This window comes from Chiloscyllium plagiosum, unplaced genomic scaffold (genome assembly GCF_037043375.1).
Source record: "Chiloscyllium plagiosum isolate Xiang-an unplaced genomic scaffold, Cpla_swu_hap1 HiC_scaffold_4, whole genome shotgun sequence".
NCBI classification, from domain to species: domain Eukaryota; kingdom Metazoa; phylum Chordata; class Chondrichthyes; order Orectolobiformes; family Hemiscylliidae; genus Chiloscyllium; species Chiloscyllium plagiosum.
In genome coordinates this window covers 122,006,160-122,032,968 of record NW_028270142.1, presented here as the reverse complement: position 1 = coordinate 122,032,968, position 26,809 = coordinate 122,006,160, and the positions used below count along the sequence as shown (strand labels likewise).

The window sequence follows — 26,809 nt, the reverse complement described above, 5'->3', positions numbered from 1 at the left end:
GTAACTTTCTGTTTGTGTTTGCTCTATTATGAATTATGGTTGATATTTGTAGGGTGAACAAGGACCTCCGGCACCTCAGGGTCCTCCTGGTTTAAGAGGTGTTCAGGTAAGATACTTGCATGCTCATATCATTGGGGGAGCCATTAATTATTGTCGAAGGTTTTCAAACATCTCGGTAGCTGGTTCTGAGTTAAGTTAGCCAACACCCAACACATAAAAGTCCTGATTCAAATCTTTGCTGAATGCATTAGTCTCTTACAGTGAGTGCCTCCTTTCCCTAAGATTTTGCAGCAAAGCTTCATAAGTCTTTTTGAAAGAAGTAGTTTTCTTCATGTAACATCCAAACTTACTGGGATTATACAAAATAATATCAATCTTTTGGCTTTTAAGATTTGGAGATGCCGGTGTTGGACTGGGGTGGACAAAGTTAAAAATCACACACCACCAGGTTATAGTCCAACAGGTTTATTTAGAAGCATTAGCTTTCAGAGTGTTGCTCCTTCATCAGGTGATTGTCCAACCTGATGAAGGAGCAGCCCTCCAAAAGCTAGTACTTCCAAATAAAGCTGTTGGACTATAACCTGATGTTGTATGATTTTTAACTTTGGCTTTCAAGTGCTACTTTGGACAGTTAACTGTTTCATAATTACACTTTGAACAGTTTAATTGGATTAGTGCTCCTGCCATTTCACTGGTTTGGCATCTTGTATGAGAGCTGTCATTCACATTTTAGCTCAATGGGCTGACGAAAGCAAATTTTTAAGTAAACCAACATGAATTCTCCCACTAGTTTATTGTACCTCTTCATTCTTCACAGTAATTTCTAAGCTTCAATCAGGCAAATAAAACTTTTGGGTGGAATTTTCCCAGGCCATGAACGACATGGACAATGTCAAGAAATTTGAGAGAATCGTGTGAGAAGTCAAGCGAGGCCTTTCTTGGGAGAAACAAGTCGCATTTCCCAATGTCAAGATGAGAACCTCGCTCATGAGCGCAAGAAGATTATTAACTGGGGTTATTACACATTACCTAAACTAATTTATTAATATGCAGATTCCAAATCCACCATCCACCAATTAGAAACTAGGTGCTGAGAATGCCGACATGAAAGTCAGAATGGCTAACTGGTGATTCCAGCTACCATTTACTCCTTCAGACCTCAATCATCGGCATCCAACATTTTCCAGGTCTATAACTGGACCCACCCGCAAGTCAAGGAACACTGAAAGCACGCTGTGTGTACAGGGACCTAGATTACAGATTGGAGCTGGCTATATCTCAGGGTTGCCTGCTAGTTTTCTTGGTGCTCAATCACTGACCAGCTCCCAAGATGCAGACAATATGCCTGTCTTGCCTTTGTGAAACTATTTCCCCTCAGCCAAAGCTAACAGGCTCACAGTCTTTCTTTGAGCATAAAGTCAGGAAGCTTGTCATGGTTGCCAGCAGATTTCAATTAAGCAGTGTGAACATTTTTACTATACTATGGCAATTTCACTTTTGCAACATGTGCCACCAGTATATGCAGCTATGGTACAGCAACAAAACAAATGTTCATGTCTCAAAGTCCAAGGAGATTAGCCCTCAGTCAAGTCAAAGAGGTCAGTCCAATGATCCTAGCACAGTGAGGGTTTGGTCCAAGGGTTTAGAATAATCATTGAGCCACTTAGGCTGCTCATGATCAGGTCCTATCCTTGAAGAGGGTGAGAATCTGAAGGTCTGCTACACCACTGCCTGTCTTGGCTCTTTCTTCCCTATTGTAGGGATTTTGTTTTTGCCTGGAGATAGAGAAAGGGAGGGATTAAGTCACGTGAAAGTGGATGGCATAACATTTGCTGCTGATGCAGGTTAAGGAACGGTGTCCCATCACAAAAGCCATGCAGGGTTAGTGTTGTAGAGGATTTGGATAGATAAGAGAAAGTGAGAGAAGATATTGCATGCAGTAGTGAGAGTAGTAGAACATGAGGCTTGGTGGGAGATGTAAAACAGTAGCAGAGAGCATGAGGTAGCAGAGAGAAGATGGTGCCACTTACCCTGGAAGAACATTCCTACACTATGGTTGGTCTTCCAAAAGGCTGAGACCATACTAACCAAGGTGGCAAACTCAGCCTAGACTGACAGGGTCTTGTTTGCTAAGGGCAAAGCAACGAGACACACACAAGACACAGCCAAGGGAAAGGGGGGATGCCAGAAACATAGGGCACAGAAGTCTTTTTTTTTCCGAAGTTTTGAAGCTCAAAACTGTGTCCAAGAGACTGAAAAGTACCAAAGTGGAAAATGAAATGTTGTCCTTCTAGCTTGCAGTAAGCTTCATTGGAACATTGTAGCATCAATGTTAGTATAGGAGCAAGGTGGATTCTTATCTTGATAAGAAACTGGGAGATGGGATCATCCAGAGAGAGCAGAGGTAACAGAGAAAAGTGGTCACCAAGTCTGTGTTTAGTCTTGTCAATGTAAAGGAGATTATGATGTGAGCAGTGAATGCAACAACTAAGAAGTCCAAGCTGCTTCACCAGGATTCAGGTTTTGAACAGTGAGGAAGGAGGAGGTGAATGGGCAAGTGGGTGTATTTTCTGAGATTGTGTGAGAAGGTGCCAGTTAGCCTGTTTAGTCATTCAAATCATGACGCCTGTTAGAATGTATCACTGTTGCAAGGGATTGCTGATAATAAGAACCTACAATAAAACAAAATAAACTTCCGTAACTAAGTTCACTTAGAAACAGATCAAGCGTTTTCATCACGGAGACACTTGTATCACACAGCCTTCGTCATAAACAATAGAGTGAGATTTCTCTCTTTATACCTCATTAGCTGTTCCAGGTAAAGATGCTATTTACTAGAGAAAGGAAATTTGACCTCCATGATTTCCTTTAACATTATGTGATAAAGACTTGTCACTAAAATTAGCCAATCAAAATTAGTACATTGAGAATTCCAGTGAGATTGTTAATTTTATGTGGCTTCAGTAAAGTTAAGAATCAGGAGTCAACCAAAATAAAAGTGGTGAGAAATATAAAATCTTCACTTGATTCAATGTCTCTCTCTCTCTCTCTCTCAGTCAACACATGCACACACATGCGTGCGGATGGACACGCTCGCACGCGCACACACACACAAACACACACCTTACTCCCATAAACTTACCTGATTGATTTTAATGATGTAGTTAAATGAATCTAGATTTGGGATTATTCGTAAAATGGTGAGGAAATCAGAATAAATATTTTAACATTATGGACTGTATTTTACAGGCCTCCCTAGGATGGAGAAGAATGCAGGTGGGCCAATGAAATAGAGCACCATGCATTGGTGATGGGCCCATCTGCTCTCACAACTCAGGCCCATATAACTGGCTCATTCCATTGCTGTTCAAATTTAATACAGAGTAGGAAAGGCCTACACCTCAACATGTAGCATGACAAGATTGTCCCTGTAATCTGCTGACCAGCCAAAGTGAGGTGGATGAGTATGATTTCTACTTTGATTTCCAGTGTCAGTTGGAGGTGCTCCATTATAGTTCTCTGTTCTTCCTTCCACACTACCTGGCTAAGAGCCTTAGAAGATATGGTCCATCACTTTGACTGCTAACTCCCTGAGTCAAAAAGTGTGGTGCTGGAAAAACTGAGCAGGTCAGGCAGCATCTGAGGAGCAGGAGAGTCAACGTTTCGGGCTGGTTTCAGCCCCAGCATTGGCCAAGGGTCCTGATGTCGCTCCCAATGCTGCAGGGTTACCAGTCTATAATTGTCCAGCAGGTCCTTGAGATGGGACATTCTCCTGTAGGGCCATAGAGGTCTAGCCTCCGAAAGATGGGCTGAGAAAGGTAAGCTAGCCAAATGGGGACAGGCTTGCTCTGACATTTAAGCTGATTGCCAGGAGCTTAATGAGTTTTTTGAACGTTGACCATTATTCTATGAGCAACTATTGAGGTATGCTACAAAAATTTTAAAAAGATTGGAATGCAAACTTCTTGATGCTGAGACATCATAGACCAAATGGCATCCTTTTGTGATGACCAAGTTCCTATGTGTGTCACACATATCTTACCAAAGTGAAATGCCACATATCAAATAATATTCTGAATAAGCACTGACTTGGTAGAATTAAGGTATTTAGGGTTACAATGAAATAGAGCTTTATTTGCCCTATCTGACCAGAAGACTCAGATTAATATAATTACAGAAATAGTTGACGGTTGCTTACAAGAGATTTGTCAGCTCAGTGGTCTAATGTAAGATGTATAATTCCCTAACAAAATTATTTTGAGTCAGAGTTTAAGGGGTTGTTAGGTAGCAGGGTGAAAAAAGGAAAGAGGAATGTTCCAAGGTATATGAACCAAGCAGAAAGTGGAATATTTGTGGTGACTTTCAGTCTCTAAAAACCACCACCCTGGTTCTCAATGTATGTATTATGTTTCTAGGGTAAAAGTGGTCCTCCTGGTCCTGAAGGAAAACCTGGTCCTCCAGGTGCCGAGGTAAGAAAACAGTTTTATTTAGATCCTGTTGCACTATTGCAGGATTTGTCTGACAAAAGCTGACACTGTGCAGAAAATTAGACTGACTCCAGTCACCTGAACTAATTTTCAATTTTAGGGACCAAAGGGTTCTAAGGGAGCAAGTGGTGACCCGGGGTTTCCAGGGCCCCAAGGACAACCAGGATCACCGGTGAGGATTTCTATCTGATTTATTTTCCTGAAAGCAGAGTGGGATTTGTTTTTGTTTAGAATGTGTTTACAAACTTGATGATGACAGCCTTCTTTTTACGAAACATTATTGAAGGCCTGAAGGGGAAATTCTCAACCTGCATCAGACCTGCAGTGGGTCTCCTCATTTCTGGTTTCTTAGCGGGCAGAGTTATTTTCCAGGCTCCTGCATAAAGATGATTGATTACATCACAACATTGAAGAGATATCACCAAATTACTGCATGGTGCTTAGCTGTCACTACAGGGCAAATACTCAAAACTTTAGAGTTTCAAATGAATTTAACATCCTCACAGCATAATTATAATTTCACTATGATCAATTTATACTTCACGCTGCCAAAAAATTGCCAATTTAGCTTTTAATTGGCACTCAATAATGTCACGGTCTATCAGTCTGATTGAGTTGTCCAAATTACTGTCCAGGTTCCTTGATGTATAACCATGTCCTGAATTCTTGTATTCTCCTGTATGATGCGTTTTGTTCCACCCAAAGATATCAGTTTTCAATCCTGATACTTGTCTATAAATCTTCTCTTTCTGTGCTCCTTCTTGCGAGTTGATGTTCGTCATCCTGTTTTCTTTCATGAACAGGGACAGCAAGGAGACCCAGGATTCACGGGAAAAACAGTAAGTAAAGCACAACATGTTTTTTACTCATAGGATCCCTAAAGTGTGGAAACAGGCCATTTGGCCCACTGAGTCCACACCGACCCTCCAAACAAAATCCTACCCAGACCCACTCCCCTGTCGTATCCATGTAACCCTGCATTTTCCATGGCTAATCTACTTAGCCGTGGATGCTATGGGCAATTCACGTAACCTGCACATGTTTGACTGGGGGATGAAAGCAGAGCATCTGGAGGAAACCTGTGCAGACGTGGGGAAAATGTGCAGACTCCCCACAGACTCTCACTGAGGGTGGAATCGAACCCACAACCCTGGCACTGTGACCTAACGTGCCACTCATGATGATGATCTGTTCATGATCATTATTAAACTAAGCCACAGATTACATGATGTGTTAAGGAAGTATTGGAATAATGGTGATGCCACTGGACTAGTAATCCAGAACCCCAGGCTAATGTTTCATTCCTGGCTATTTCAGTAGAGCATGAGACTCTTAATTTCCAAAGGTGCTGTGGTACCCTGATAGTGTTCTTACAGAGGTTTTTTGCATGGAGCCCAACTTCTTCACATTTCTAAATGGTTATTTAAAAATAATTATATCTCCTCATTATATTCACGATGCAAGTTTTAAGGTTGCATTTACTCTTTTGTGCAGGGGTCTCCAGGCAAATCAGGTGAACGGGGGTCCAAAGGAGAAAGAGTAAGTGATGCAATGATAAAGGAAAACTGAATATCATTAGGCTGCCGAAGTAGTCAACTAACCAACAAACTGAACAGCAATCTCAGATAAGTAAAAACTCCAATGTAAGAGGGTCAAATTAAATATGTAATGCAATTCATTGCAAAACCAAGTCCATTGCTACTGTGGACAAACATCACTCCCCTGGAGACATTAAGAACATGAGAAATAGGGCCGGAGAATGCCATTCAGCTTCTCAAGTCTGCCCAGTCATTCAAAAGATCACAGTTGATCTATCCCAAACCTCAACTCCTCTTTCACATCAGCTCTCATAACCCTCAACTCCATTGTATTTCAAAAACCATTTTCTATCTGAATACTTAAATCATCAAAACAATTAGATCAAACCTGGAAACTGTATGGTCTGTGTGGCTCATATTACATGGTTTAATGTCGATATTCACCAAAGCAAGAAAATATACAATTTATATTTTTTAAAAATTGTAAATCTACAGCTTGTTGGTATTGAGAGGTTAAGGAGGATGTTTGTAATTACTGCTTGGAAGTTCAGTGCTGCCCAGACAGAGTGCAGAAGAGAAAACCCAGACAGAGGATTTCGAGCTGATCTCAGAACATACCAATTTCATTTCCATCAAATGCGGAACATTCTGTAAATGATCTGCAATCCACATCACCAGATTACGCTGGGCTTCTTCTGAATACCTAGGCATTATTCTGGCTCAGGTTCACAATTATTCCTATGATTGACACCTCATCTCGTCCCAGCCTCATTCCTCCTACATCTAACACCACCAGAAATACATTAACTGGCTATTCAATGTGCTTGTATATTTTATGAAATCCTAATGTTCATAATTAATATGACATGAAGGTATACATAACAATAGTGACAGCACTTCAAACATAATTGAAATGTTGCAAAGCATTTTGGGACATCCACCAAACATGGGAAGAATGCTTGAAAACATTCACATTAGGTCTTTCTCCATGTCATCTTCAACCATTAAACTTCCCAATAAAAATATAGAATCTAAGGGAGGGAAGTAAGTAATGTTGTGAGAATTATTTTTAATGAGGTACGGAACTCTCATTTATTGAGATTTATGCCTTTTGCTCAACTTTGTCTCCAAAAATAATTCAGCTGTCCTTCCAAGGTCAGATGATTAAAAACACTGGAAATTTAATCTCCTTCAGTTGTTACACGTTAACCTGTTGTATGATAACTTGTCAACATAACAAGAATATTTTGTCATCTTCATTGCCCTTAATGGGCTTTACATGGAGATTAATCAATTGCAATACATAGGTATTTACTGGTAGTAGTTAATAGTTGCAAAAAAGAAGCAACATAGGTGCTTTGATGATAAAAAGAAAAGTTCTGTTCTGTGTAAGACCATTTCTGGATATAAATAAAATCAATATTTTAGGGACTCTTGTGTTACAGTGGTAGTGTCCTACCATTGAGACAGGAGCAAGTTTTATTGGTCCAGAGATGTGTGATATCATCAGTGAACAGGTTAGAATCATAGAGTCATGGAGTCATATAGCATGGAAACAAGCCTTCAGCCCAACTTGATCATGCTGACCATGTTTCCTCAGCTGAATTAGTACCATTTGCCTGCATTTGGCCCAAATCCCTTCAAACCTTTTCTATCTACCTACCTGTCCACATATCTTTTAAATATTATAATTGTACCTGCCCTACCATTTCGTCTGACAGTTCATTCTATACACATACCACCCTTTGTACAAAAAAGTTGCCCCTTAGGTCCCTTTTAAATCTTTCCCCTCTCACCTTAAACCTATGCCCTCTAATTTTGGACTCTCCCACCCTGGGGAAAAGACCTGGTCTATTTACCCTATCCATGCCTCTCATGATCTTGAAAATGTCTATAAGGTCACCCCTCAGCCTCCAATGCTGCAGGGAAAATAGCGATCACAAAGCCGTTGTACTCTTAGATAACCTTCTTCACTGTCTACTATAACACCAATTTTGGTGTCATCTGGAAGCATGCCTCTGATCTTCTCATCCAATTTTTTTACACAAAAGATGAACAACAGTGGACTCAGCACTGATCATTGTGGCATACCAATGGTTACAAGCCGCCAGGCTGAACAACAATCCTCTACCACCAATGTCTGTCTTCTATCATCAAGTCAATTGTGTAGCCAGTTGGCTAGGTCTCCCAGCATATTATGTGATCGAACCTTACTAACCAGTGTATTATGCAGAACCTTGTCAAAAGCCTTGCTAAAGTCCATGTAGACTACTATAATGTCTACTATTCTGCCTTCATCGATCTTTTTGGTCACCTCTTCAAAAAACTCAAATTTGTGAGACACGATTCCCCATGCACAAAGCCATGCTGACTATCCCAAATCAGTCCTTTTCTTTCCATATACATGTATATCCTGTTTTCCAGAATTCCTTCCAACAGCTTCTTACCCACCACTGATGTTAAGCTCACCGGTCTGTAATTCCTGGCTTTTTCTTGCAGCCTTTCTTAAACAATGGCAAACATTAACCTTCCTCCAGTCTTCCAGCACCTACCCTGTGGCTGTTGATGATACAAATATTTTTGCTGAGGCCCCATATTTTTCTCTCCGCCTTCCCAGGATGTCCTGGGATACATTTGATCAGGTCCTGGGTATTTATCTTCCTTTATACAGTTCAAGACTTCTAGCACCTCCCCTTCTCAAAAGTGGACTCTTTTCAAGACAACACTGTTTATTTCCTCAAGTTTCCAAGCAGCCATATCTTGCTCCATGGTAAATACTGATAGAGTCATAGAGATGTATAGCATGAAAACAGACCGTTCGGTCCAACCCATCCATGCTGACCAGATATCCCAACCCAATCTAGTCCCACCTGCCAGCACCCGGCCTATATCCCTCCAAACCCTTCCAATTCATATACCCATCCAAATGCCTCTTAAATGTTGCAATTGTACCAGCCACCACCACTTCCTCTGGCATCTCATTCCACACACATACCACCTTCTGTGTGAAAACATTGCCCCTTAGGTCTCTTTTATATCTTTTCCTTCTCACCCTATACCTATGCCGTCTAGTTCTGGACTCCTCGACCCCAGGGAAAAGACTTTGCCGGTTTACCCTATCCATGCCCCTCATAATTTTGTGAACCTCTATAAAAGTCTCCCCTCAGCCTCCAACGCTTCATGGAAAACAGCCCAGCCTGTTCAGCCTCTCCCTACAGCTCAAATCCTCCAACCCTGGCAACATCCTTGTAAATCTTTTCTGAACCCTTTCAAGTTTCACAACATCTTTCCGATAGGAAGGAGACCAGAATTGCATGCAATATTCCAACAGTGGCCTAACCAATGTCCTGTACAGCCGCAACATGACCTCCCAACTCCTGTACTCAATATTCTGACCAATAAAGGAAAGCATACCAAACGCCTCCTTCACTATCCTATTTACCTGCGACTCCACTTTCAAGGAGCAATGAACCTGTACTCCAAGGTCTCTTTGTTCAGCAACACTCCCTAGGACCTTACCATTAAGTGTATAAGTCCAACTAAGATTTGCTTTCCCAAAATGCAGCACCTCGCATTTATCTGAATTAAACTCCATCTGCCACTTCTCAGTCCATTGGCCCATCTGGTTAAGATGAGAAATATTCATTTAAGATCTTACCCATCTCCTGTGGCTCCACACATAGATGACCTTGTTGCTCTTTAATGAGCCCTATTCTCTCCCTAGCTACTCTTATGCCCTTAATACATTTGTAAAATCTACTTGAACGGTCTCTAAAAGCTATCTCATGTCCCTTTTTGCCTTCCTGATTTCCCTCCTGAGTGTACTCCTGCACCCTCTATTCTTTTCAAAAGATTCACTTGATCGCAGATGCCTATATCTGACATAAAGCTCCTTTTCTCCTGACCAGAGCCTCAATAGCTCTAGTCATCCATTGTTCTTTACTCCTGCCAGCCTTGCCCTTCACTCTAACAGGAACACGTTTACCCTGAACTCTCATTATTTTGTCTTTGAAAGTCCCACACTTGCCCAATGTCCCTTTACCCGGAAACAGCCTCCCCCAGTCAACTTTAAACGTTCTTGTCTAATGTCATCAAAATTGGCCTTGCTCCAGATGAGGACTTTAACTTGTGGACCACACCTACCCTTTTCCATAACTATTTTAAAGCGAATAGAATTATGCTCACTGCCCCTACAAGCACCTCAGTCACTTACCATGCCTTATTTCCCAAGAGGAGGTCAAGTTTTGCCCATTCTCAAGCTTGGTCATCTACATATTGATTGAGAAAGCTTTCCTGAACATACTTAACAAATTCCTCCCCATCCAAGCCTTCAACACTATGGTAGCCCCAGTGTCTGTTTGGAAAGTTAAGATAGTCTGCTATTTCAATCCTATTATTCTTACAGCTATCTGCCATCTCCCTACACACTTGCTCCTCAATCTCCCGTTAACTGCTGGTGGATCTGTAGCACAATCATATCCCCTTCCTATTTCTCAGTTCTACAATATGGCTTCATTGGATGATCTCCCAGGAATACCCTTTTTAAATATTGCCATGATGTTTTCCTTTGTCAAAACTGTCACTCCCCCTCCTCTCTTGCCTGTCCTTCTATCCTTCCTAGAGCATCTTCACCCTGGAACATTGAGCTGCCAGTCCTGTTCTTGCCATGCTCTTGCTGTCTGGTCTGTTTAACTTGCTCTCTTTAACTTCTGCATTCGCCTTCTCTTTTTTCTCACTATCATTTAGGATCCTACCCCTTTGCCAGTTAGTTTAAATCCTTCAGTGTAACTCCAGCAAAACCCCCTGCCAGGATATTGATTCCCCTCCCGTTTGTGTATAACCTATCTCTCTTGTACTTGTTACCTCTGCCGCAGAAGAGATCCCAATGACCCAAAAATCTGAATCCCTTCCCCCTGTAGCAGCTCCTCAGCCGCCCATTCATCTCCCCTGTCCTACTATTCCTAGTTTCACTAGCATTGGCACTGAGAATACTCCAGGGATTTCTATCCTTGAGGTCCTGCTTTTTAACCTTCTGCTTTCCTCCCTACAATCACTCTATCGGACCTCATCCCTTTTTCTACCTATATTGTTGGTACCAATGTGTACAACGATCTCTGGTTGCACATTCTCCCCTTTGAGAATTTACTGCAACTGCTCTGAGACGTCCTTGACCCTGGTGCCGTAGAGGGGACACACCATCCTGGAGTCTCGCTCGCAGCCACAGCGACACCTTTCTGGGCCCTGAGCGTGGTAATAACTTGCCATGCCCTGTTTTACAGCATGCCCTGTTTTATCTGTGGTGCCAAAGACCTGCTGCTGCTATTTTCCCCTGAGAGACCACCCCCAACCACCAACAGTATCCAAACCAGTGTACTTATTTGAGAGTGAGATAGTGACAGGAGACTCCTGCATGACCTGCCTACCTCTCCTGGGGGTCACCCATCTACCTGAAGCTACTATCTATCAATTCTCTGCCTCCTGTATGCTCAGTGCATCCAAAATGCCATTCCCATCGATCCATGTGGTCGGAGAGGAGCTGCATACTTCCTGCAGGTGGATTGGAAGGTAAAACTAAACAGGAATATTCTATGGCTCTTGTGGTACAGTGACAGTGCCCCTATCTTTGGGCCAGAAGGCCTAGATCAATTCTCACCTGCTTCAGAGGCATATGTTTGAATAGGTTAATTAAAATGCTTAACTTAAAGCAGCTGAGTGCTATAGCCATTACCACGTTCAGGCCAGAGGCTGTGGAGGGGTTTGGAATTCCTGACTGCCTGCTCCTTCAGAACTCAGATGAGGTGGAATTTCGTCAGCCAGATGGCAGTTAATCTGTGGAACCCATTGCCATAGTTGCTGTGGAGGCTAAGTTCTTGAGTGTCTTTAACTTAGAGATAGATAGGTTCTTGATTAGTAGAGGGATCAAGGGTTACGGGGAGAAGGCAGGAGAATAGGGTTGAGAGACATATCAGCCATGATCAAATGCTGAGAGACTCAATGGGCCGAATGGCCGAATTCTGATCCCATATCTATGCTGTTATGGTCTTTTTTTCTCCAGCTATGTCCTGGAAATGGAGCATGTGGTGTCCACTGGTGCTTTTCAGGCTTTCTGAGATATTGGGGGGGTGGGGGGGAAGCTGAGATACAGTCAAAGAAGAGAAAAACAGAAATATTTAGGGCTCTTGTGTGCAGTGCTATACCTCTAGATGTGGCCAAAATGCCCAGGTTCAATTCTCACCTGCCCCAAACATATGTCATAACAAGTCTGAAGAGATTGATATCCCTTATTTTATTTCCACTTGCAAAGCATGTCATTTCATTCAAAGAAGCAATCAGAGGGAATCATCTTACCAAGTTACTGATGCTGGCAAACAAACTATTGTCTTGTTAAAGAATGATCAGGAACTTGATGGCCTAGAGATGACCGAGGACAGAGAAACATAAGAAGTTCAACAACACTTTTTCACATTAACATTTTTTTTTAATTCACATTTAATTTTTGTTTTCTTTTTGGGCAGGGTGACCCAGGTACCAAAGGTGAAAAAGGAATCCAGGGAGACAAAGGACGATCAGGTGATCCGGGTCCTCCAGGTATAAAAGGACACACTGGGATAATGGGTCCCGTGGGCCCTCCAGGAGAAAGAGGCCCAGTTGGGTTACCAGGCCAATCGGGTCCTCCCGGAATACCTGGAGAAAGGGTAAGCCCCTGAATAAGTCACTAGGTCCAAAAGCTAGTGCTTCCAAATAAACTTGTTGGACTATAATCTAGTGTTATGTGATTTTTAAGTTTGTTCACTGAATACTGCTCTCCTTGTTGCAGCTGTATGAGTGTCAAGCCAACTCTGAAGGGAAAAACAAAATCCGTATACTTGGAATTGGTTCAAAATTCTAGGTTGGAATTGAGCATTCCAGTAAAACCTGTTTAAATCTATCTCCTCTGATCAACTTTAGACATGTTAGTGACGTCAAATCAGGAATCGTTTCATGAAATGAAACTGGCCACCAAATGAATGGAATAGGAATTTAGGTCCAATGTCCCATACATTTTCCATCCACTTAAATTTGCATGCTTAGGTTCCTGTTATTTACTACCAGAAGCAAGGTTCCCGATCAGAATTGGAGTTTGGTAAAATTATCCCTCGTACATTGATTTAACATTGACTCGTACGCTTGGTTTTACTTTTTCTAGGGTGAGCCTCCATCTTCTGAGGTCCTGAGGAGACTTATAAGGGAAGAGCTGTCAAAGCAGCTTGATGGTAAGTTTCTACATTTTCTGTATTATTCTTTTGGAAAATATGATCCTGGCCCCAACGTTCCAATCCAGCATAGATTAATTACAGAGATGAAAGGCTTGTCACATCAGGGAAGAATGAGCAGTTTAGGCCTGTATTCGCTCAAGTTTCGATGGATATGAGGATATCTAATTGAGGTATATAAGATGCTAAAGGGTATTGACAAAAGAGATGGGCAGTGGTTCTGGGGTAATCTAGAGGTCATGCTTTTAGGCAAAGGGGTAGCAGGTTTAAAACAGAGATGAACAAGAATTACTTCCCTCAAGTTGTCATGAGTCTGTGGAATTCACTGCCCCAGAGTGTGTTGGAGGCAAAAATAGTGAATAAATTCCGGGAGGAGAGAGACAGATTTTTATTTAGTAGTGGGTTAACTTGTTATGGGGAGCAAGTAGGAAAGTGGGGTTAAGACCAAAATGATCAAATGGCAGAATAGGCTTGAGAGGCTGCATTGCCAATTCCTGCTCCCAGTTCTTGTGTTCTTATTCTGACATTCAAAATGGTGTTGCTATGTAGACTGACTTTGAATCATGTCCTTAGCGGCAGAAAGGCGAAGAATAGGATTAGTAGCATTGTTCCAGACCTTGAGGATGGTACAGTGGCTCAGTGGTTAGCACAGCTTCCCCACAGAGCCAGAGCCCCAGGTTTGAGTCAGTTCCACCGTATGGTATTCAAACGATTGTCTACTTTGGGAAATAGCAACAGTATGAAGACAGGTGTTGGTTGACTCCTCTTGAGTACCCTGTGATTAATTTCAGTTTGTAGCACTTGTTCATAATTCTTTCTGTTATAAAGATCATTTGACATTCAAAATATGAAAATACATCATAGGAATTGATAGATTTGATGAGAAAAATGATATTTTGAGCACAACATTCTCAGGTTTAGAGTGAGGTGATGAGTAAATTATTGGGAAGACTGCAAGATGTTAGTTCACTGCTTCAAATGGTCGACACATGATTCAAGGTCAGTCTACATACCAACACCATTTTGAATGTCAGACAAAGAACATAAGAGTTAGGAGCAGGAATAGGCAATTCAGCCTCTCAAACCTATTCTGCTATTTGATATGATCATTTTGGCCTTAACTCCACTTTCCTGCTTGCTCACCATGACAAATTAACATGCACTGTGAATTATTGACACATAATGCAGCATTATTCCTTGCACTGAAAGATTTGCTACCCAGACTATCAGAGCCATATCTGTAAACCATTGATGTGAATCATTCTCAACATTATCGTTGAAGGCTATCATTTCTGACAGTGTTCTTAATAAAACTAGGTAAGAATAAATCATTTTAAAGCAAAAGTCAAACATTACTGTCATGCTTCAGTATTGCTGATGGATCATCCTGCACATGCAGTTTGTTGTGTTCTATGATTCTGTATAATCTGGAGGTCTCACTAGGTTTACTCCCTCTTTTGCTAGTTGGAGGGTATTCTACCTGCCTTGTACAGCTAAAGACATTGGTGCTTCCATCACATCTTCAGGAGTTGATTGTAATGACTCTTTATTATCACTGTTTATCACATAAATTGGTATCACTACCAGAGCTGGTATCAGTTTGAAAGTTGATGACAAATATCAGGAGGAGCTTGATTTGTTGTATCAATGACTGAGCCTTCCAGTTAACCCAAATCACATCCTACTTTTACATGTTTTGCAAATCTTAAACTTTGGACTGATGTTAGCATATTCTCCAGTTCACCCACTGGGTGTGTCTACTGTTTAGCAATGCTTGAAGAAATAGGTTCGTCTTCTTCAAGCACGGAGGGACGAGATGTATCCTGAAACTCAAAAAAAATGCTTAGAAATGTCAAGGCAGTTCTGGAAGGCAGATTATCCAATCCTGCTAGTATTAAGCTTCAATTGCTTGGAAAAGCTGAGGTCAATTTTGGCAAAATGCCACCCAATCTTCAGGGGATAAAAGTTCTCATTCTTATTAAGACTGATGCAATCCTTCACAAATGCAATGTAGTCATCATATTGAATGGAGTCCCTTGTATCTGTTGTAGAGGATGGAGAAGTACACAAGCCTGCCAATGCATCAGTGACCTATTCTGATTCTCTTAGGTATAAATAGGTTCTTTAATAGCTTCCAGTTTTACATACTTTGCTGTGCTTGACGAGTATGTTAAACCACCTGCCCTAAGTTATCTTCTTTAGACTGCAATATTACAGTTTTCTCTCAAGAACTTTGACCACTATTCCACCCTGACTAAGTTTGGACGTGCTATAACCAAATTAACTGACCAGTTTATTAAAATCATTCATAAAGGTATCCGTCAATTCCCCTCACTGCTGGAATTGCTGGTTGAACTGAGTGCATTCAATAATTAAGCTTTTCTTGGGGCTAACATGGGCTGACCTGGAACTGTTGCTGTTGTGAATGGAGACTTGAAGCTATTCTAATCCTGTGGAAGATGCACTTCCATTGAGATGCCTGCATTTATCCTATGGCATTGAAGAGCATTGGAAGAGTTAGGAACTTCAATGCTCCTAATAGTTGGTTTGCCACTTCAGAGCATACCTGACTAATATCACTTCCTCGACTTACAATATTTGGGAAGGAATCTCAGAACTTTTGCCTCATATTTCTTCAATCTTATCTCAAGTTTCTTCAAATTAGATGGGTGCCACTATTCAAGGCACCATGTTTTAGTTTGGGTTCATCTGTATTTATTGACAACAGTTCATTGTGATATTGCAGCAAGACTCTCTCCCAAGCAGGTCCCATCCCATTCTCGAGCAGTCTGTCCCTCATGACTTCTGAGGTCACTCACAATTACATCACAGCACACTTCAGACACTCAGCTGCAATTCAGCAGGAATTCAATTCATTTTCTACCATTGACATTTAAAACTCCCTTCCATGGATGAGAATTGATGGTTAGACATATGCAAGTAGATTACAGGTCCACCATGATCTTCACTGAATGGTGAAACTGGCTAAATGGCCTAGTCCTGCTACTAGATTGTTCAGAAAATCAATTCTCCAAGAAGAAAGAGAAAAAAAAACTATTAAGTAATTAAAAACTGTGAAAGTGACAGAGTCTGTTATACCATTGTTGATTTTTGTTGTACTTTTTTAAGTTTAGAGTTTAGAAATTGCTAACTGTATAAGTTTTGTGAATGAGGTGGTTTAGTTTGCAACTGTGTGTAGAGCCTGGATCTTTCAATCGCCTGCATGCAGCAAAGAATCAAACTAGATACATTTCATAAAATTATACATGTAGATGTCCATTTCCGACATTTCAGTAAACGAGAGGCTTTGTTATATTTGTTTACAGTGCGGCTGTCCTATCTCATGTCTCAGTTTCCACCAACTTCTATTAAAGCACCACCTGGGAAGCCAGGGCCACCAGGCCTACCAGGAACTGATGGATTTCCCGGGAGGCCTGGTGTCCCTGGAGAACCTGGGCCACCTGGACAACCTGGCTCTGAAGGACCCAGTGGGCCAATCGGTCCAAAAGGTATGAAATGCTTCTTATTTTTTAAAAAGGTGCCCTTAAGTGTATTGATGTAAATTCACTGCGTAGTTCCAAATATTAGACCCTAGTTAAAATGATTAATTGTCTGCAAAGTTTAAAATCGGTCAGATGATAAGATCAATAAAATTTAAATGGATGATCTAGTAATCCTAACACAGTACTAATACATTTTAAAATATCAAGGTAGAACAGTAGTCTCATCAGGAAGCCTCGTGTAAGATGTGAGACACCATAATTCTGGCAGATTAATATTCTCTTGTGAAGACTAGGGATAAAACTTTAATATGTGCATAATAAATTATTATTGATTATTTTTCTTCATCAATTACATTTGCAATTTTAATTTATCGTACATTGAAAGCAGGGGAATGAGCTAAATCCTTATTTCCAGGCTAACACCTGTCACTTACAATGAGTTTTTCATCACTATGAAGTATCAATTTCATCTCATCAGAGATATTGTCACAGTCAAATGAATAGAGAGTTAATATTGATAATGTCCATGTAGTTCTTGGAAGCATCCTGAGTTGATAAAATCGATAAAAGCCCTAGTCTGACCTCTTGATAAAAGGCTGTTACTTCTTCATAGCTGTGGATGAATTGAAAGATCTTCAAGCACCTGATAGATTCTTTTTTTTTAGATATTTTTATTGAAAATTTTAACATGTTTTCTGATAGATTCTTAACAGCAGAAAGAAATCTCTCTCATTCTGTAGAGCAATTGCTTCACAAAATTCTCCGAGCAATTTTTATTGCTTCCTCATCATGTTCAAAAGATTAAAGGGTTTATGCACAACATACACATGCACAAAGGATGACTATTTAATGTTTTGAGTGTTTTCTCCCCCAGTCTCTGGTACCAAATATTTCACCAATGAATCTTTATAATAGCCAATTTAAATGCAAGTGCACATCATTATTTCAATGCTCCATGAAGAAATTAATATCAGCATTGTTCAAGATAGACATCTATTTTAATGTGCATTTAATTTCACAAAGGCAACATGGCATTTTTGCTATTAGTTCCTGACCTGTTATATGTAAGTTGTGCTCTTTATCTTCAGGTGATAGAGGTTCAAAGGGTGAAAAAGGAGAGACGGGTATTGGACAGCGGGGTGATCCTGGTTCCCCAGGCCCTGTCGGTAAGATCTTCTATTTTATTATCTAGCATAAGGGGCATGGATAGGGTAAATGGACAAGATCCTTTCCCTGGGGTGGGGTGAGGGTGTCCAGACATAGAGGGCATAGTTTTTCGGGTGAGAGAGGAAAAATTTAAAAGGAAACTAAGAGCAATTTTTTTACACAAAGGGTGATCCGTGTATGGAATGAGCTACCAGAGGAATTGGTGGAGGCTGGTACAATAGCAACATTTAAAAGGCATCTGGATGTGTAGATGAATAGGACAGGTTTGAGAGGGATATGGGCCAAGTGTTGGTAACGGGACAAGATTAACTTAGGATATCTATTTCCGTGCTGTATATCTCTATGACTCGATGACTCTATATTATTAGCTAATATAACATTGCAGAATAAAAGCATATAGTTTGAAATCTTAGCTAAACATATAGAGTAATAAAACAGTTATAATTTACTTGTTCTAATTTGAGTTCTATTTTTATAGACGTGTATAATTTAAGAATAAGAATCCTTTGCCTTCATACTTACCAATATTTACCTGTTGATTTAAAGGAACATTCCAAGAAAATTTCCTCAGTCAGGTTACTTTGTGTAACATATTGCCAAGCCTTCATTGACATTTGCACCTATCCATAAAAACTAATCAATTGTGAATTAAGGCTTTGATGGATAAATTCAGAATTTGGGGGAGCTGGGGTAAACTATTGTAGTGTATTGGTGATGTACAGGGAAGAAGGGGGTGGAGTGGCAGGGATAAGAGTTCCAAATCAGCAATAGCAATTTTTATTGTGGCTACCAGATGGACTTACACAGAACACTACTGTGCAAAATATTGTCAGTAAAGAGGAAATGTAGAGGGATATCTATGTAGTGTTAAATCTGGATACTGTACAGAGATTGTTTCATTCTTATAACAATGAAGTGAGGAGGAAAGACAATCTAATTTCCACAAATGATTGAAAGTAAATAAATATAATTGTTACTTGGTGAGATTAGGCTGCGCAAAAAATATCCGAAGCTCAGGTCCTGTTTATCTCAGGTTTTCATAACCCTTGGAATGTGAAAGTAGCTACTGTCCTGAAATTTCTTCGGGATCATCCTTGAAACCTCTTCTTTGATATGTCTCCAAAACTTAAACTTCTTCGTGATCAAAAAAAGGCACTGCAATTGCTGTGTGGTCTGATAAGATTCGCATGATTTGAAATCTAATATTTTTAATTCATACTCCTTTGTTTTGCTATTCACTTTATTGGTTATTGCTGTATGTCAGTTGGACGTATCTGGATTCTCATGAAGGAGATGGTTATTGGGAGTTAGGAAAGTTTCCAATCTGACAAATCTATCTGTTAAGAAGATCCTGTTTTCATCTCTGGGTATTAGGAGGAGGGATGGAATTGGGTCCACTTTCTGGTCCGAGACAGCAACTGAGGGAGGCAGACGACGAGGCTGAAATGTTAGGGGAACCATCTTCATTGTTATAGTGATAAATATCAGGCCATCATTAGTCACTCCCTTTAGCCCCCAGCCAGCTCTTCATCCCCAGTATGTCTTATGAACTCAATATGCACCCACCCCCAACAATGTTCCCCATTTTTCTTCATGATTCCCATTTCTCCCATATCTGATCCAAGGCCTCCAAATCTCTTATAACCACTGAGCTCCAATTTCACAATCCCCAACATCCCTCATAATCATACTTTTCCATATTTCCCAGGCCTAGTCAATACTTTTATAATACCAGATGCATCTTCTACAACTGTTCTCCCAGTATCCACAATATAGAGAACCAAAACACCATTGACAAGTGGACAATCATCACAATGATCCTGAAACTCATAACATTAGCAGAAGCTTAAATAAGAAATGGTGAAAACCTATGCTCACTCTACAACCTCCTAAAAGCGTCAATCAGCCACATGTATTAATCTTCTTCTTCATCACAAGTTCTCTGCCTGAAGGCAGCATTCACAGTTCACAGTGCCATGAGCTTGACAGTGAGTAGGACAAATGGACAAGTCCAGAATCCACCCCAGTCAAAATGGGAGTGGTACACTGTGCTGTTGATACCAAGGTGGTCCATACCAGCCACCCAACCAATTGAGTCAAAGTGCCTCTCCCCACACACACTCCCAGCATCTTAGCAAAAAGAGTAAGAATAGCTGTAATGAGAGTTAGCTACTGAGAAAAATTACAGAAATTTAAGGATGAGGGACCTCATCAAACGTGAATAGCAGAGAAAAAATAATATATACAATAATATGGCATTAAAAATAGACCACACAATTAAAATAAGTAAAAGAACATTATTAAGTAATTAAAAGATGACAAATATTTATACTGTGTCTCATGACCTGGCACAATACGGCAGATATCCAATTGAACTACTTGAACGCAAACTGAAAATGCAAGGCAAACGTGCATTTATCTAGCTGTTTTCACAACCTCAAAATTTCCCAATGCACTGCACAATGGGATATGTGCCCTTCAGTACTTTGAAATTGTGTTATGGAATCTTTATCATTCACCAGAGAGGCAGACAAAGTCTTAGTTCAAAATACCAACTGAAACACAGTCAACAATTTCTTCAGCATTTCAGTTGTTATTGTACTCATGGTTCTGGAGTGGGACTTGAAATCATAACATTCTCATTCACAGAAAAAAGATATTCTCCAAGCTTGTCCGTGGGTGACATTGTATCTTGAAGTAAAGGTTTGACAGGTACAATTTCATTTTTTTTTCCATTATAAACTTTCACTCATCTTGTTTTAACTGTACATTTAAAGGTATCCCTGGAACACCTGGCTATGGGAAAGATGGAGTTCCTGGTACTCCAGGACCACCAGGAGAGTCTGGCCTACCTGGAATGATAGGTCCTCAAGGACCTCCTGGTCAGAATGGAATCTGTGATCTGGCTCAGTGTGCTTATTATGCAAGTATGGCCAGCCGACCAGCTAATCAGAAAGGACCTTGAGCCAAGTCAAAGAAGTTTTTGAAGAGATGAAGGATGCAGATACTGTTCAATACAAACATAAAAATATATCCGACAGCAGCCTGTACAGTGATCACTCCAAGCGCACTTGTGGCCCGCTAAATGTGTTCTGATGCGAGATCCTGCCCTCTCCTAGAAAATCAGGAGAAACGTACTGTATCCCATCCATTAAACACACACACAGGTCCCTTCTGCAAATCCATACCAGCACCTGATTGTAACTGAACTTTGTGATTTTAACACTCCCTAACTGTACATATTTTCAAAATCTGCAGTAAGTTTCCTGTATAGTTGTACCTCAACTATAGTACAATCCAGTGTGGCATGTGTGAAATGCAATTTACATACACTAGATTATTTAGATATTGACAGATTTCAGTGTTGTGAATATATATATAAAGTAAAATTAAAGGCAAAATGCTGATTTCCCCAGGCTTAATTTAAAAGGAAATACCTCTTCTACTGGCCCTTGAAGGGCAATTTATTTTCACTTTGCACGAATAATGTACTTGAGTTTTCAATCATATATCATATTTTAGCTAATCATAAAATATTAAAATTCCTATTATTTTCTTTGAAAAAATGGTAATACCTGACCTTGCTGATGATTTATTATTTGTGCCTTAACTTACATTGCAATGACTTCTTTAAAAATTAAGATTTATTTTATTGTGCTCACTGAAGCAAGATATTAATGCTGAAAATTGAATATTTTTCAATTCAAGAACTCAGCATCTGCTTCAAGTGCTCTCTGGTCAAGTGTAGGTTTGCCTAACACTGAGTCAAGCTCTTCCCCAACTCTGCACAACTCCTACTTATACATCATTATAGCATTTTTGAATTCATTTCTCTCACCAGCCATATATGGTGGCTTCTTGGAGTTAGGTTGCTGATTTTTTTTTTATCTTGTTGTATTGCTTCCCACTTTCTCCAACTGGTTGGGAAGGGATGGTGAAATTGACCCTCAGGTGTCCCATTTAACTAGGGGCAGACAGGACCAATTTCAGGACATAGCATCCCGTGTGAAATAACTCTCCAGAGACCGGTACCCTGTCATCAAGTCACTCTTCATTTACACAAAGTGTATAGTACTTGACATTGGTCTGGCTTCCTCAGAGCCAGCTGTCAGAGAGTGAATAAGAATCTCTATCACTCCTACTTCTTTTTCTTTTTTGTTTAAACAGTGAAGGGGGGACAGCCCATTTATATATTTTTTTTGTGCTTATTTTTTCCCCAGCACCCATGGTGTGTGTGCGCAGGTGTGAGACACAGTGAAAGACACAAAGTGCATGAATCTTTACTCAATTTCCACCACCAGGAAGATAGGAAAACACCCGGGTGGCCAGTGACAAACACTGCCCTTCACATCAAAGGACAGTGCTGTGTGATCAAAACAGTGAGGGGGAGGGTAGGGACTAAATCAAAATAGAGTTGGAGGGAGTCACTCCTACTTTTTTTTTTCTTTTTTTTTACTGCCCTTCCTCTGAATTATATTTTTTTTTAATATTAACCCCCACACTACCGCCCAACTGTGGTAGTGCTTATTTTTCCCCCAGCACCCATGGTGTGTGTGTGCAGGTGTGAGACAGTGAAAGACACAAGGTGCATAAATCTTTATTCAATTTCCACCACCAGGAAGATAGGAAAACACCCGGGTGGCCAGTGACAAACACTGCCCTTCACATCAAAGGACAGTGCTGTGTGATCAAAACAGTGAGGGGGAGGGTAGGGACTAAATCAAAATAGAGTTGGAGGGAGTCACTCCTACTTCTATCTGTCAGCCAGGGCTCCCTGATTGGACCAGATTAACAGCCCCAATCAGGGAACTCATATCCTATGAGGTCCACCTGGCTGACCTCATTACAATCACTAACACCATACCTGACTTGCAACTTTATTATAGATACCGCAGTATGATAAATACCCGATGGTCAGGCATCTCTAGCAGCTTCCTGAAATGAGTATTTTGCTCCTTGAATTGTAGCCTATTGTCTGTTTAAGGAGCTTTGATGGATAAAGCAGAGTTGGAGCCAGACCAGATAGATCCAATTATTTGTCTCCTAATGGGATTGTCGGAGGCCGCCTTCAAAAAGCTCTGGGGTGTTTTTTTGGCCAAAGTGAAGCCAGAAGTCAGAGAAATGCTCTTTCTGGTTCAATAGCACCAATTGTGTTCAATTGTCAGTGACCAGCTGCTAAAACCAATCCTCCTCTAACCAACTACCAGCCTTTTGTTATGTAATTGGTGTGCGCAGCTTCCTAGCAAGTAGTCAATGAAATCAATTTGATATGAGAGTCAGGATTTCAGGTTCTGATTTTACCATCCATTTTAGGCTAAATTGAAATGAGACTAATTTCTCAGCTGTTAACTTATTCTGATTTACATACTTGTTGAAAACTGGAAGCTATCTAACACCTCGGTAAAGTGTGCCACTGTCACATGTATGTCAACCAGTGACATAATTATGGAGATTGGGATGACCATGCAAAATCCTGCTGGCAGCTGCTGTCCATACACCCACACTCTTTAACCACAGTGAAGTAATGGTCCTGGCTGATTTAACTTTCCCTCTCTAACTGAGGATAGTTGAGGCCATTTGTATCAACCATTGTCCTCATGGGATTTTATTTTCTCAAGTTAAATCTGGGCTGTATATATTTTTTAAGATCTACGCATTTATCCATTGAACCATCTCGTCACAATTCCATCAAAGAATTTATTTACTGTTATTTTACTCTAATGATGAGCACAACTGTAAAAATGAACAAGCAAAGACAAGCACAATGGGACATCTCCATGTACTCTGTTTATCCATTGTCTTGAATTCATATTGTCATCTAGAAATGTTTCATATATCCACCAGGCAGCCAGAAATATAAAAGATTCTGCCCAGATGTTCCAGTTTTTGTATGAGTCCTGAATAAAGTTCCCAGCGATGTGATGTTACCGACCTATTCACTTATACTTTTGCCTGACAAGGGTTCTGGTAGTATGCAGCTGACTTCTCCATTGTGAGTTCAGTTTTCAGTTGGCAGTGGAATAGCTACAGTGCCTTGCATTCAGAGCTTGGCACAGTGTGAGGGGTTGCAGAGGCTGAGTAATAGAGGACCTATGCAAATGCTTTCGGTGTAGCACAACTCACATCAGTAAAACAAATCTTTTGACTTGAAAAACAACACTATTTGTTCAGGAACTCATTATTGCCTTGCCTTCAGTTGCCACTGGCTGCAGCAAGTCTGTCCCCCTAATCTAGCTTTATTCCCCCATGGAAAGAGAACCCAACCCCAGCATGCCAGTAAATCCTAGGATGGAAAACCAAATGCAGTCAGCACAGATTCCAATCTGTGATCCATCAAGTCCTAGAATCATAAAACCCAGGCTATGTCAAATGCTCATTGTTGTCTGAGAAAGATTATACTCAGTCTATATGAGGTTGTAATTCAAAACACTGCACATTTTTTGTACATGCAAACCCAATTGTTGTGTTGTTCAGTGAATCAGACTAGTCACCAAAATATGATAGCTGAAGTGTGAGGAGTAGGGTTGTGCATGAAAAAGTTCATTCAAATGAGGTCTAAAATCAGGCTGGCTGTAAATCAAGCATTCAACTTGATTCAAACTCATGGAACAAGTTAGTTTTAAAATTTAAGGTTATGCACTGAACTATTAACTTCGCTGCACTATGAAATATAAGTACATTTTTAAAGTATAACTTAAACCAAGGAGTTCAAATGACTAGGTTTGATCTCAAAATTTGAAGGTGCTCAATTGAGTTCATGAACTTTGTAATTTGCATACAGTTAACACAAATGACTTTGCATAAACTATGTATTTTCTTTGGGAGAGCTATGACCACGTGTTGATGATTCAATGACATAGCCTTGTGAGTGCTTAACTGGTGGGATGCAATGCAAAGGGAATGTAGATTGTTATTATTTATCAATTAAAAAAGAAGGGTTTTCGATGAACATATATGGACTGCAAAACTTACCATTAAAATGTACAAATTGTTAAGGTAGTGGAAACAATTTTATTAACAAGCACATTTGAAGGTGATGTATTTTGTGTAAAAAGGTAATATTTGCCTATTTTTACTAACCCTAAGTAAAGCCTCTTATGTACTAGATATAATCACACTTTTAATATCATACAAATATTTTATTTAATAGTGAGCTGAATTTTCCAGAATTGGGTAAAGACAACTTCTGCTGCACTTCCTGTTCTCACCTATTGACAGATTTTGTCTGGTACGCCTTGTCAACATGGCTGTCCTTGTAGCAGTGCAAATAAAATACTCTGGAGACCCATTGCTGGCAGTGGCACTGGAGAGAAACTGACCAGAATGATTTGGCAGCCATTTGTAAATGATGCCTGATTCTCCTTCTCAGTAAAGTGAATGAAAAGGGCACCACTGTTCCAAATTAAAACAGACCTCTCTGATTTCAATTTCTTTAAAATAATGTTGCTAGATAGTGAGATAGAAATTCAAACGTTTGGCCTAGCTTTGAATTGGACTGATTCTGGGACCAGCAAAATACATAATGGCCTAGTTAAACCAGATTTGATTTTTTCATTAGCCTGGAGCAAAGTTAATTTATGAATTAGAGTAGGAGGACAATAGGTAGCATCCCTGCCTCTAAGCCAGAGGTCTGTTTTCAAGTTCCCCTGAAGGACTTTAAACTGAAAACAGCATTTATAAACACAGTTCATGGTCCACATGTTAATGCTTCCCCAAACAGGGAAGATAAAGTGAAATGTAAAATGTAATAATCTTTGAATAGTTTTAACAGATTATGTCTGTGTTGTGATGTTGCAAATATTTTGCAGTTGCAAATTTATCACCATCTATTCAATCTTTCATTTGTTCTATTTTACTATTCTGGTTCCCATGGGCCTGCTTTCCTGTCAGTCAAAAAAATCTTTAAATAAGATATAACAGACTGTAAAACTGCTTCTATCTCCCTCTGGTCTCTTCCTAGAAACTAAAAGCTATTGAGATTTATGCATGGGCCCCCTGAAAGCCACTGTTTGTTTTCCCTTTTAAATGGTGTAGTTGAGATGAACAGGTGGCAGAGATAATCTGGCAACAGTGTGGTCACAAAATGCGTCCTTATAATTCTATAAACCTGATCTTGGCATTTGAATTAGTATTTGAGACTGGAAAGTGAATTCAACCCCTACCAATTCAGTTGTTTCATAATCCCTTTGCATTTGCTGTATCTTTCTTGCATCCTTTACTATGTTCCTTACTTAGTTGTGATTAGTGACAGACTTAACCTGTGCCCTACCAAATTACCATAGAAACAGTATTAACACAAGAGTTTTCACTACGGGGAGAGCCACCGACTATGGTGTGGTTGTTAAATTATTTTAAAAATGAGATCCATCTTTTATTACCGTGTATGGGATTTGCAATAACATTCATAGGTGTTGACTCTCAAAGGAAGTTCAGTTCAATGTTAAACTTCCTTTTGCTTATCCCAGAATGTGTTTTACTTTTTTCTTGTCAATGTATCTCATGGTGCTATTCCTTGAATATTTTTGACATCTCTGTAGAATTATTATTGTGTACATCTTTGTGTATAAAGTACAGTGGATGAGTGACAAGTGCATGATTGGAGCTTTATTGACTCATATATTTTCTTTTTAAGAAGCTGAGTAACATTTGGAGCATAAGGTTTGATATTGAATACCTCCTCTGTCTAACAGAAATGAAGCTGAAAATTGTAGTAGAATACTAACAATCCCATTTATGGGAAGGCAATTCTGTTGTGCTAAAGTCACTCAACCTGTAATCCAGAACCCCAGGTTAATGTACTGTGGGCATGAGTTCAAATCCCACATTGGCAGAAATTGCATTTAAATTCAATAAAATCTGGA

At 40.1% G+C, this 26,809-nt stretch overlaps 1 protein-coding gene across 3 annotated transcripts in view; it reads left to right on the top strand.

Annotated features, from left to right (window-relative positions):
• The window catches only part of col22a1 (collagen, type XXII, alpha 1), a 284,019-nt gene extending 257,489 nt beyond the window's left edge, over nucleotides 1–26,530 (top strand). For all 3 annotated transcript variants that reach the window (XM_087986621.1, XM_087986620.1, XM_043687857.2), the window contains 10 exons: nucleotides 53–106; nucleotides 4,416–4,469; nucleotides 4,588–4,659; nucleotides 5,291–5,326; nucleotides 5,982–6,026; nucleotides 12,541–12,720; nucleotides 13,212–13,278; nucleotides 16,605–16,787; nucleotides 17,870–17,947; nucleotides 20,726–26,530. In XM_087986621.1, coding sequence (XP_087842747.1) covers nucleotides 53–106; nucleotides 4,416–4,469; nucleotides 4,588–4,659; nucleotides 5,291–5,326; nucleotides 5,982–6,026; nucleotides 12,541–12,720; nucleotides 13,212–13,278; nucleotides 16,605–16,787; nucleotides 17,870–17,947; nucleotides 20,726–20,913 — 957 coding nt within the window. In that variant the 3' untranslated portion in view covers nucleotides 20,914–26,530. The remainder of the gene's footprint in view (nucleotides 1–52; nucleotides 107–4,415; nucleotides 4,470–4,587; nucleotides 4,660–5,290; nucleotides 5,327–5,981; nucleotides 6,027–12,540; nucleotides 12,721–13,211; nucleotides 13,279–16,604; nucleotides 16,788–17,869; nucleotides 17,948–20,725) is intronic.
• The last annotated feature ends 279 nt before the right edge of the window (nucleotides 26,531–26,809 follow it).